This window comes from Heliangelus exortis, chromosome 1, assembly GCF_036169615.1.
Source record: "Heliangelus exortis chromosome 1, bHelExo1.hap1, whole genome shotgun sequence".
Lineage (NCBI taxonomy): Eukaryota > Metazoa > Chordata > Aves > Apodiformes > Trochilidae > Heliangelus > Heliangelus exortis.
This window is the reverse complement of record NC_092422.1, coordinates 132405999-132419178: the sequence shown is the minus strand read 5'-3', so window position 1 is coordinate 132419178 and position 13180 is coordinate 132405999. Positions and strand designations below refer to the sequence as shown.

The window sequence follows — 13180 nt, the reverse complement described above, 5'->3', positions numbered from 1 at the left end:
TTGTCTGATGTCACATCACTCACACATGATCTAGCTTTCCTTCAAAACACAAAACAACAAGGTCTACATCTGTGTCCCAAAGTGGGTGACTGCCAAACTCCCATGAGTACAGGATACCTTGGTATTCAAGAAAAAATGCAATGTATAGCAGAACTTCAAAAGTATTTCCATTTTGACAAAATGGAAGACTCAGATACTTGGAAAAAATACACTAATTTCTGTACCTTAATATGTTTTATGCTTTAAGAATAAGAAACTGTATGGAGGATCTCCACAGAAGCACTGCAGCTGATACAATTAGCCCAAAAATTCACACATTTGCATTAGTCTGCATTTGTTCATGCCTCCAGAAAACATAATATGTACAATAAATATAATGATTTTACTGGACAACTTTACATAGAACTTGCAAAGCTTGCAATTATATCGTCAGGTCTTAAAAATGTGAAAGTTTACAGAGATGTAAGTTTTTAAGATCCATGAAAAAACAACTATTTCAACTACTAAACTAAATTCACAGTTATGACAGATCTTCATAATTTCTCACAGAACTGGGGAGCAGTGCCTCATGGACTCAGCTCTGAGACAGTCCGAATGGGACTCTACCTCTGGGAGAGGTAGACAATGATAAAAGGCAAACCTCCTCAGAAGCCAGAGAAAAGATACTCAGAATTTTTCCTTGACAGTTCTGACTAGTGAAACACATCCCAGGGTATCTGTGAGCTGACTCTTGATTTTTCATGAGCCGCATTATCTACTTTGATGGATGATGACATAAAGACTGATATCTGAATGTTGTTGGGGTTTCTCTCTGAGTTCAATCCCTGTGCACGGTTATGTCTTTATACTTACCCTGACACCTAATATATTAAAAAATTGTCTTTTAAATCGGAACTGAGAAATATGCATATATTAAATCATTAAAATGTTTAAGAAGTATATGTTCTGCAGCAGCACTACAGAATCATCTTAGTATGCAACTTCAAAGCCTCTTCCTCACACTGTAACTACTGAGAAATCCCACCTCATATTTTATCTTCATCAATAATAATGCCATAGTGCATAAGGAAAAATTTTGAGCTCTGTTTGTTCTGTGTCACCCTTTCCACCTGGGCCAGCCCTGGGCTGTTTCTTTCAGGTCAGCTTTCACAGTCCTGAACCATGCATTCCCCGAGTGCATCCGAGGTTACTGCAGTAGCACCAGGCTTGCTCTAACTGCACCCCAGTGGCCTGACTCAGGTGCTGCCCTGCCACACTGTTTGAAGACTTCAGTTTGCCTAATAAGCCAGGAGCTGCTCCATGAGTTAAACAGATTACAAACACACTACTTGCTTTGTCAGCTCTTCAGACTCATCTTCCAAAACGTCACCTTGGCTAATGCTGGTCCAATGCACTTCACTTTGAACAGACTTGAAAACACAGAGGAACACTCAGATTAATGTCTAAGCCTGCTAACAAATGTTAGAATTTTAATTGCCAGAATTGTTTCTGATAAACAACACAATTTTATGGAAAAAGAACTAGAAGGCTTATTTCATGTCTGATTTTCTTCCCCCCTGTTTCAGCTAGGTAAGTATTTATCTTTAATTCTAGTAGTGATTTTGCTGACTGAAAGAATATAGGTATAATGCTTTGCTGCTCAGGTGTATTTTTTTTTCCTTTATGTCTTTTTGTTATTATCCTCCTGTAGCTAGGACATCTGCCCATTTACCAAGCTCATATTTTTACATGGTGATACACACAGTACTAATTTTCACTTGGTCTAATCTTGATCAGTGCACGTTTATTAAGCAACCACCTTAATGCTGCCTTACAAAAGCTGTGAGCTTTTTTAATAGATGCTCTCCATGCTGAGAAAATAAAAACCACTAACGAATGTAATTTACAATTAACTTCTATCACTGTGTACTTAAGTAATTAATTCGCCAAATATTGAAAACCACTCTGTTTGTGTACATAACATACGATGGTATTTGGATAGAGAGTGAGTAATTTCCCTTTGATTAGACTCACCATTACCAACAGAGTTCTCTGCAATAAAATTAACTGTGAGCTCAATCCATATCATCAAAAGGAGCTTCAGTTCTAGCTTCACTGTTTTAACAAACCCTATAATAGAAGAGATCAATCTAGCAGCATCTTGAAAACATGCAGCATTTCCCTCTACACCTCCCACACAGACATACAGCACTGCAAATATTGTGATCCAGTGAATCTGGATATTTCCTTGTGAAATCTGATGCTGTTACAGCACTGCTCCATTGTCAGACAGGCAGAAACACAGAGCTACATTGCTACAAGATGCTGCATTAATGATAAATGTAGAAAAGAGAGCCCATCTGGCTTCAGGTTTAGGGGATTCTTCACAGATTGCAGACAGCCATCGGAGGCAAAACAGCTGAGGCACTAAAAGGTACAGAGAAATGTGATTTTGATAACTCTGTTTGGTGTGACAATTCTTTACCTCCAAGATAAATGGAATCAATGTATCACAGTGCTGTGCAAGTATCCTCCAAAATAATCTGTTGTTCTTTACACTGGATACTACCAACAACAAGAGACTGCAAAAGAAAAGCAAAAAGCAAAAGCAAATTTCCTCCTTCCTCGAACTGCTGGAAAGTCTGTACACTTGACTGCAACTCCCTGACACAGAAGAACACAACTCTCTTTCCAGAGTCTACATCTTGACACAAACAAGGTAATAACAAACACTTGGCTGAATGCTCCCAGTCTTTCTTTTCTAAAAAAATAAAATTGAAGTATTTAAAGAATTACTTTTATTCTTTCATAAAGACAGACACCATGAACAGTGATGACATACTAGAAGCTTCTCTGTGAAACATTAGAACACTAAAACTGAATCGAATGCTTCATTTTAATTACGCTAATTAATGACTTTCCAAAATCTTCAATTTTTAAAAATTAAGTTCTTTTAGCATACCAGCTCCACAGAATTCAATTAATTGCAGTACTATAAGCAGAGTGAGAACTACCTGAAGTCTTTCTTGGCATAAGTTTATTAAATTACACACACGGAATGACATACACAGATTATTTTGCCACCGGTTATTTTTTTCCATTCCCTACAATGATTTATTTTAAATATATAATCTTTATAACCTAAGAAATACTTCTGCTACAATATTCTCTTACGTAAACCTGTTTCCACACGATGGCCTTTTCTATTCTAAATGATAGCATTATTCAGTAAACACTTGTTTTATTCTAGGAACATGTACTTCAAGTTTTCAAGAATGTATGTGTCCAGAATGTATTCTGTATCATCTCTGGCCTTCAGGCAGATAGAATGTTCCACAATGCTTCTCCTGCCCTTACTTTCACATCTTCTCTCTTGGCCAGGGAGAAGTAAAGTTCTGGCACCCAATGGCTCCCATTATGTATGTACAAGCAACAGGTAAAAGGCAGCATGAAGGCTCCAAATGCTGATGGACTTACAGCTGTCTCAGACCACGAGCTTTCCCAGATTTTCAGGTCTAGGCCTAAATGCAATGTGAAATATACAATGCGAAACCCTTACTCCACTACCAATTACTTCTCCACTGTGCCCCACACTCAATTTCTAAAAACACCTGGCAGCAGTACTGCAAACCCATACTCTTCACAACATCAAAACTATATATTCAGTATTATTTCCACTAGGGCTAGTTAGTCACAAACGTTTCTGATAATAACTACAACAAGGGAACTATACATGTGTCTTACAGACACATGCCACAAATGTAAATGGTGATGTGCATTGCAGCCACTTCCCTTGAGGGTTTAAAATTGGTTGAGCTGCCTGATAAGAGCCACATTTAATTACTCTATAGACATATCCTCAAACTATCTACCATCTCTTTCTTCACCATGGCCTTTTTCCTTCTCTGTTAATTTCCCTGTAATTGTGTGTGCCTGTTAATGGTTGAAGTCACTATAGAGAGGCTTTATGCAGCGACACTGTAGGACTGGAATTTACTCTCTGAGACCCCTGTCAAATCACAAAGTTGAACCTGCACTTCTTTTGGTCCTCTTCCAAATTCTTGTCTTTGAACGACTTCCCTATTTCCATGGGGAAATTTTCATATTTCACCATGCATATGGATCCTGTATTTTCTTGTCAGTGGGTCAACCACTGTTTTCAGATGCCTGCATAGACTTCATTTGTTACAAAAAAGGAATCTTATACACCACAGAGTTCAATCCACATAGCCAGCCACAAGGAAAACAAAGTCACTCACATCCTTATGAAAACAAAATTGTTTCTGATTTCACCTTATTTTACCATGCTATACTCCTAATTAAGTGTTTTTAATCTAAAGTTCTCCACCATTTATCAGCCACTACTAAATCAATCACACTCAGATACAGGTAGATGTCCCAGATACCACATACATCAAAGAAAAGTTGAACCATTTTCTTGAATTTATAAACTACTTCATTACTGGTTGAAGGGAGGTGGGTGTTGGCCTCTTCTCCCAAATAATGATTAATGATAAATTAACGATAAGTAATGACAGGACAAGAGGAAATGGCCAGAAGTGGCACTAGGGGAGGTTTAGACTAGGTATTAGGAAAAACTTCTTTCCTGAGAGTTGTCAGGAATGGGCTGCCCAGGGAGGTGGTGAAGTCACAATCCCCTATAGGGATTTAAACACCATGTAAATGACGTATTTCAGGTACTTCAGGATATGCTGTAATGGGCATGGTGACTTTTTTTTTTGGGGGGGGGGTGGAGGTGGGGAAGGGGCTAGGGGGTATGTGTATGTTGGCAGTTGGAGGTGGTGATATTAGAGGTGTTTTCCAACAATGACAATTCTGTAATACTGTATCCAGGAGCTGAACTCAAAGGTCTCACTACCTCCATCCCTGCTAGAGCAAGCTGATCATACTTTCTATTCCCAGGAGTTCCTGCCTTTTCCTCATACTTCCAAAATGGTGATCTCTGTGAACCAGGATGTGCAAGAAAGTTTGGTTTGTGTGCCTTCATAAGGATTAATCTCATTTCTAGTCACGGGACAACCTGGTCTGTCCACTACCACAAGCATAACTGTAACTTCATCATGTGCAAGACCACCAGGAAAAAGATTTAATTTCCACGCTAAACTGATCAAGGTAAAAAGACCCAAAGGCAAGTTACTCACCAAGGTGGTTCAGAACAGGTAACTCTCAGTGATAGAGAATTTTGTCTAATCTTACTTGCTTCCTTTGCCAGCTATGACTTACTTCTCCCCTCAGGGTACACAGAGACTCATTTACCAATGCAATGAATGTCAGATCAGTGCCCTTACTCTTCCCTTAATGCTGACATCATCTTACATCTGTTGTCTCATTCTTAGACTAGCATTTATATTATCACAGGATGCAGAAGAGATGGTACAACTGTTATCTTAAGATGCCTACTGCTGCAGAAACAAGGGCTAGGAAAGTTTTATTTCTGTGTAATACCAGTGATGTAACATTTGCTCAAGCAATGCAAAAGCAGGTGTTTGGTAAAGGAAGGAACAGGGAAAAAAAAAAAGACAGAGAAGTAGTAGTATTAAACACCACCTTACCTCCCCTTCATAAGTACCACACCAAAATATATTTTAAATTATATTTTTTCATGGGAAAATTTGTATGACACAGGCACTCACACACACAAAAAATCACAAGGGGTTAAGTTATACACAGTCATTATACACTGTAACTCCCAGTCCAGCAAACACTTCTGCATTACTTTAGTACTCAATGCTTAAGTTTGGTAACATTAGTAAGCATAGTTACTTTCAATTAAAAAAATAAAATAAAATAAAGCACTTATTCAAGTGTCTACAAAAGAGAAAAGAGATTTTGTGTGATGGGAGCTATGGGTGTTTGTACTGCTTTAAGATGATATGTTTTTTATGTTTGTTAATTTGCCCACACATGTCCACACACACAGTATCATAAATCCCGCACAAAATTACTGTACTTTTATACTATAATGCAAAGGGTTTTAGCAATATTTTATGAAAAACATGTTCTTAAAATTACTTGATTGCAATTACATAATTTATACTGTTGAAAGACACTTTGTTCCAGATTGAAATAAATAATGGGTTTATATAAGATTTTTAAATTTTTTCGAAGAAAGGCTCCAAAACAATTTATGATACACATAATGCTCTAAGCTATGTAATGAGGCAGTGTAGCCAAACATCTTAGGGAAAATATTCCACACAAATTAATTGATATTTGGGGAAAGGGATAATTGGTTTAGAGTTATTTAAGGTCTTGATTTGACAGCATTTGCACATGTGATTTCAATGACAGTCCTGACACTATAAAGTTAAGTATCTGCATAAGTATTTGTAGGACTGGAGACAAATCATACAATTGGTTCCAAACTAAGAGCCCATTTGTAACCAGCCAAATCTTAATTCAGGAGTGGCTGAGTATTTTAACTGTCATTGAGGGATAACACTTCAGAGTAATTGTTTATTTCAGCAGTGTCTAGACATGAAAATATAACTTGCCCTTTCTGGGATGGAGCTTAGTGCTGCAGCCACTGCCCTCCTAAAAACCCAAAGCTCACAGCTGACACTAAGTAAAATACAGCAAAATATTGAAGGTGGGAGTTACAACACACTTAGCAAAAGTTCTTCGCAAAAGATCATATCAAGCAGGGGACATCCAGCTCTTGGTGATCTACACTGCTATTCCATTTCATTCCTGCTTGGAGTTCCAGATATTTCTGGCACCTAGTATAATACTAGCTGGGTTGTGCACTCTTGGTTTTGAGTGATCCCACCTCTCTGAGCAGCAGCTTATGGAGGTCTTTTTTCATCTAAATGGCACAGACACTCCAGGATGGTGTTATCTGCTTGGGTGCTTCTGCTTTAATACTCATTCAAAGGTCTCTTAATTCAAACATTCCAAGCTGTTGGCCATAGGTTTTTAGGAAAAAAGGCATGCTTCTTGGGACTAAAAGCAGGACACTAAGAGTTGTCATATATCATCAAAGCTGTTCATTATCTTAGTTTCGTGCATTTTTCATTTAGATCTTGATTCTGAGATTTCTCTCTCCAAAAGAGGGTAACACTCCTTCAGCAAGTAACAGTAACACCACTTCAGGCCCAAACATTCCCAACTATTATGACTTCTTTTCTAATTCCCCAGGCATTGAATTTCTCACATTTTATCAGTAAAATTGTACAGAAGTTTCTCAGGTCTCCTCAGCAAAGAGTAGAGAGCATGCGGCAGAAGGATTTGCCTCATGAATTGCTAAATCTCTGAGAAGTAAGCATGCTTTGATCATATCTCATTCTTTTTAAAGATGTTAGGTTAATTTATTCTAACTGAAGTCTAAAGCTGTTTTGGTATGTCAAAAATACCACATCGTGTTCTTGCCCTCAGACAGTTCATTTGGAACTAAAGGAACCACAGATTATTTACCATTATTTTTACTGGGAAAAAAAATCAGAACTGCTGGACACTTCAAGGAAGAAAGTCAGGGAAAATAGCACAAATTGGATTAATCGAGACAATTTAAATAACCAACAGAGGATTCAGAAAACAGTGCACGCAGATGAAATATTATCTTGTCCAGCAAGCAGAATTAAAAAAAAAAAAAAAAAAAAAGAAAGTGATCTGGACTGGTGCAAAACTGGTTGCAATTTTAAACATTTGAAAGAGAAATTATATTGGAGAAAAGACTGTGTTTAACAAGGGAGCACTTGAGAAAAGTCTAATCTCTGATGGCGTGCTAACTGGGAAGGTCAGCCCAGTGCACAGGTTCTCAGCTGGAGTCAGGCTCCCTGTGCCTGCTCAGCTGTCCCACACACTACAGATACGAAACCAAAGTGAAGGAGCTTTCACCCTAGTAGCTCCTTATAGTCTCCCAGCTTAAAAACAGATTCCATTTCTCTGTCAATTTATGCAGTGTTTCCACAGAGCAAATGCTACAAAGGTGAGAGGTAGTGGGTGAGCGCCTGAATTTTTCCCCCCTTCTGAGCAGCTCAAGGCTCTTTATGAAGCAGTGTGAAGTTATTTTCAGTACTGTGGCATTCTCTTCTTAAGTCAGATCTTAATACAATTTTTTTGCAAAGAAACTGACTTTGAGTTGATATATTATGTTTTGAAATTTAAAACACATGTCTTGAGAATTGGCAAATATGAATTTTAATCAGGTGTTACTTCTTCAGTTTTTGTGTACCTCCAATTTAACTATGCATACATTTTACCTTTGCATATCTCCTGTTGTCCTGAGTTGAGAGGAAATGCCCTGTTTAAAAGGGGGATTTAATGTTAAATTCTAAATTCAGAAGCTGGATCCTCAACTGTGAAAAGTCTCAGATTGTTAACTGAAACCACATACAAATAATTTATTTCAACTAGAAAGGCGCAAAAATGGTTTGTAAAGTTTGTAGCTATGTAAAGAAGTGCTCTCTAGGAAAAGGTAGATATTTTACTAAGTACATACATAGCACCTAAATCTTCGCAAAGGGTCTTGAAGTTGTAAGAGAAAAGCTTATGTTTTCGTAAGATACCTAGGTGTTTGACCTCTTTGGAAAACTACAGTCCTTCCCAAGATACCTTAGATGAAGATGCAGACAGGACTTCAGTTTGAACTGTGAAATCAGAATGACTAAAATAATGCAAATTTACTGCAGAGGGTTGGTGTTAATTTTTTTGGGTATTCCTGACACGGGAACAACTATCTTCCTCTATTTCAGAAGTGTGGTTAATTTCTGGGAATGTACTTTTTAATCATCAAAAATTAAACATTCTATTTTTCTCCCAATTTTTAATCATTTTTCTGCTTAGTAGTCTTAAACACTTTCAGATACCCTACAGAGTTTTGATGTACTCTGCAGGAATATTTATCAGCAAATATAATATGGCAATCAATGAACCTTAAGACCAAAATTTACTTTTTATATACAAACAATACCTATCCCAAAATAGCTCATTAAGTAAACTATAATGTAAAAGGTAACATGCCATAATGTGCAATGTATGCGTGCATGTCTGTTTTAATCTAAAATGGTAACATTATGAACAGATTCCACTTAATATTCCACTTGAAATATTCCACTAAGTTTATCACTGAGAATTTTTTTTCACAAAGAACACAGCACCTGAATTGCTGGACAGTCCTGGTACATATAACAAATTAATTTTTCTGTGCTATCCAGGCACAGAACAGAGACCGTCAAAAATTTTAAGACCTATCTCCTATATTGTCATCACATGAGATATGAAAATAATTTTGTTTTAATATCCACAATACTAAATGTTCTTCACTAGGAGCTGTCAGATTCTACACAAATTTTTATGAGTAATTACATAGAAGTAGGGTAAGGCTGTGAAGAATGGAGTCTGGATAAGGCATTCTGGCTTTAATTACTGGTTTTGTAACTTTCAGCAGGCCCTTCTTTGCCTCAGTTACGGTAACAATATTTCACTAACTCACAAACTTTGAGAATTAATGAGGGTCCCATGTGCAAGAGACCTATAGTTCCTAGCCCCTTCTTTTCACTGATAGGAAAGCGACATGCTCTTAATTTGAAACAGAGACTCAGTGCTGACCTTCATCAGCACATGGAATTCACATTTATGTCAACAGAAATTGCATTAAATACATTGAGTACATTATTTAGCCTAAAAGTAAATGAAGAAAAAGTAATGGAAAGAAACTACTGGATTCTCCTTGTCTGCTTTTAAAAAAGTCCAACTATTCATGGCAGCAGACACAGAATCATAAATTAAAAGGTTTGTGATGGCAGGCAAGAATTGCTGCATGGGAATACAAATGAGAACGGAGAAAACTGCAGCAAGTCCATCTATAGACTACATTTAGCTCTGATGGAAGAGAAGTATCATAAAAAAACATGCACAATTTGGTCACCCTAATATATTATGCCCTGCGCATATCTGTCCCAACAAACCTTAATGACCTTGGTATTTCAACTTTTCACACTATTTCTAGTGCACACAGAAGAAACATTTGCCTTTTTTTCTTTCCTATACAAATGCCCAAATAAGATAAAAAATGACAGAAATTCAGGAAAAAAAATCTTGAAAGCTCAAACTTAACACAAGGTAGTACTGCAGACAGTTTTTGGCCAGACATGTGTCCTGTGAAAGAAAAGAATTACCTAGAGAAGATGGTTTATTTGCTGGAAAGAGAGATGTTGTAGTTTTAATCTCCTGCTTTGGTCTGAAGTTAAAATAGTCACAATGCAAAAATACATTTTTGTTTTTCCGAGGAAGCAAAAATAAATCAAGGAGAATCTGAGTGGCTCCTATGAAGCTCAGAGAGACCAACATCTTTATAATAAGCAGGTATTTTTTAAAATTTGGCATTGCTTAGCCACCTACAGAAAATGAGACTTGACAGTAATTTAGGGAAGACAGACATGAGATACAACACTTAATAAGACAATAATTAATCAATTAAGGATAACGGCCTGGAAAATTTGGAAAAGGGTGAGTGTAGCTACCTATGTGTATGAAAGTCTTTTCTACTATTATACTGGATGTCTTACTGCATGACTGCAGAGTTGTCATTTAAAAACCTGCCTGTCCACAGTGTTGGGTTTTGGTTTTTTTCTTCAGGGTTTATGCTATTGAACACCACAGAAATCTTGACTAAGAGACATTTTCCTGCTGCAGAACAAGAGGACTGAAAAGTGTGGACCAGATGACAATCCTACTGAGAAGCAGATTACTTGAGGTGTATGTCTTCAACAGCAGAACACAAGAGTGGTATTTTGACATCATCATGCATATTTGTGTTCACTTTATTTTCACAGAACAGTCAAAACAGTACTAACATCTTTCCAGTTTTAGCACTCCTCTAAGCAACCATGAATTTAGGACATCTATCCCTAGACACAGGATACGCCTTCGTTATCTTTATTCCAAAGCATTCTAGAAACCTGCGTCTTGAATCTACTCAAACCCCTGACCTGCTACTTTTGAAATCAGTGGCAGATGTTTTTATGTGTCTTAAAGACAGTATCTTTATTAGGTATAGCCAAAGTTCTACTCTATGGAAAATGGTCATTCAGTAGCGCTGATTCCTGCTCCTTAACATTACCACGAGCTCTGACTTTGAAAAGTTAATTGTAAAGTAAGTAGAAACCGATATTGTTAAGTGAAATTTCAGAATAATATATACATGCATAACCTTTAGAAGTGTCTTTCAGCTGTACATCCTCTTGCTAAACCAATATTATTTTCACAAAACTAAGCTTTCTCCTAACATACTTAACACTTGTATTGGTTGCACTTCATTTCTACCTTGCTGATGTTGTAATATTTGTACTTCTCTTAGAAAGACTGTTTCTAGTTTATTTTAATTTTCTTTCTCAGATGCAACGTATGTTTTATGTCACTAAAAGAGAAGTGAATTCAGACCGATCACTTTAGTTCCTCAGATGCAATACTGTGAAAGCGTCTTTACAGTAACCATAGCAGCAAGCATGTCAACCACACGTCAAATATACAGATGGACAAACACATTCAGAAACAGGCATACTATATGCTGGATATGGAGGATGACCCTTAAATCAGCCAGCTCCTGGACACGCAACCACAATAAACTGCATGAAATCAGTAACAAGAACAATATAATAACACTTTTAAAATGCACCATGCCTTTCAACCCACAAAACCAAAGGAGGCTAAACCATGACCCTTCTGACATAAAAAAAAAAAAAAAAGAGGGAAACAAAAGAAAAAAATTCCTCTCTAAAACTTCCTCTCTTGTGGGTGCCTGTTGGACAACACGAAGTTTCTCCGTTCTCTCCGTCTCTGCTCCTACACGCTGCGATCAGGCCTGCCTGAGACTCGGTTTCCAAGCGCGGCAGCCCGGATGCCCGGTGCGGAAGGCACCCCAAGGCAGCAGGAGGGCTCCAGTGGTGTAATGCGGGCCGGGCCGGGCACCGGTCGGAGCAGAGCCACCTGACCACCGCACCGGCCTCCGAGCGTTGCCCGCCTCCCGGGAGGTCGCTCGCTCGCTCGATTTATTCCTTTATTTATTTTATTTCCTCAACCCGAAGGGAGATCTGTTAAAGATTAAATCAGCAGCAACCGCGGTTCAAAGCCCTGTCCCGGGAAGCAAAGGTGAAGATAACGTCCCCGTAGGTCTAATCGGGATTCTGCTGTTGCAATCGCTTTTAATTACCCTCTAAACGGCAAATCACACGGCGATCCTCCAGGCGCCGGACCGGGCACTGAGATAGCGAGATATCCATAAAGGCTTTACAACCCGCTCCCCGATTAAAAAGCGATTAGAAACTTATTTGAAGTCGGGTGTTTTCTCCGGGCAGGGGCGCGGCTGCGCACCAACCCCGCGCATCTCCTGTCACCGCCGCCGGGCCACCCTGCTGCCGCCGTCGCCAGTGCCCCCTTCCTTCCCCGTACCCCCCGCACAGGCAACCCACACTTACAGGTAGGAGGTGAAGACGCTGAGGTTAGCGGGCACAGCCGTGAGCCCCAAGTCGGAGCAGTCGGCGCGGAGGAGCACTCCCTCCTGCTCGCACCGGCACGGCGTGGGGCAGCCCCGCGGCCTCTTCCCGCCCTCCTGCGCCCCTCGCCGCAGCCCCAGCAGGCAGCACAGTAGAAGGAGGAGGGTGCGGGCCCCGCGGAACGTCGCCATGGAACTCGGGGTACGCTTATAGCCGCGGGGCGGACGCTCTCATGCCCCGCGGCTCGGAGGGGACGAAAGGCAGGCGCCCGTCTGGGCTCACGGAAGAGCTGCTGCAGCTGCGCCTGCCGCCGCTGCCGCGCTGCGCCGCTGTCTGTGGTAGCATCTCAGCTTACACGCTGCTTTAAAGCCCTGGAGCCGGCACCGTGCGCCAGCTGACGCCGCCCCAGCCTTGCCCGCCGTAGCGTGGCGGGCCCTGCCCGCGCCACCGTAGAAGCGGGGCGGGCGGGGGCGGCCGAGGGCCCGGCGGGCGGGCGAGCGAGCGGGCGGGGCGGCGGGGGTTCCCCCGCCTCCCAGCCGTGTCCGCAACCGCAGTGCCTGGGGCCTCGTTTTAGGACTGACATGTTCTCTCAGGGCAGGGGCGCGGCTGGTGGACGTTTCTGGAAGGCGGTGGGACGGACTTTCTCCCCGCTACCACTCAGCACAATTCCCCCTACCTCCCCAAATTTGTATTTGAAATTGGAACACAGGTTGTCGCCGGGGATGGGGGGATGTTTGGTTCTGAGG

General features: G+C 40.2%; 1 protein-coding gene across 11 annotated transcripts in view; it reads right to left on the bottom strand.

The window, feature by feature from the left end:
• LGR5 (leucine rich repeat containing G protein-coupled receptor 5) overlaps positions 1-12774 on the bottom strand; it is an 89824-nt gene extending 77050 nt beyond the window's left edge. For 5 of the 11 annotated variants that reach the window (XM_071766857.1, XM_071766887.1, XM_071766914.1 and 2 more), the window contains exon 1: positions 12417-12771. In XM_071766857.1, coding sequence (XP_071622958.1) covers positions 12417-12625 — 209 coding nt within the window. In that variant the 5' untranslated portion in view covers positions 12626-12771. Of the gene's footprint in view, positions 1-12416 lie in introns of all 11 variants that reach the window. The other 6 variants (XM_071766819.1, XM_071766868.1, XM_071766847.1 and 3 more) reach the window with 2 other exon arrangements.
• Between the last annotated feature and the right edge of the window lie 406 nt (positions 12775-13180).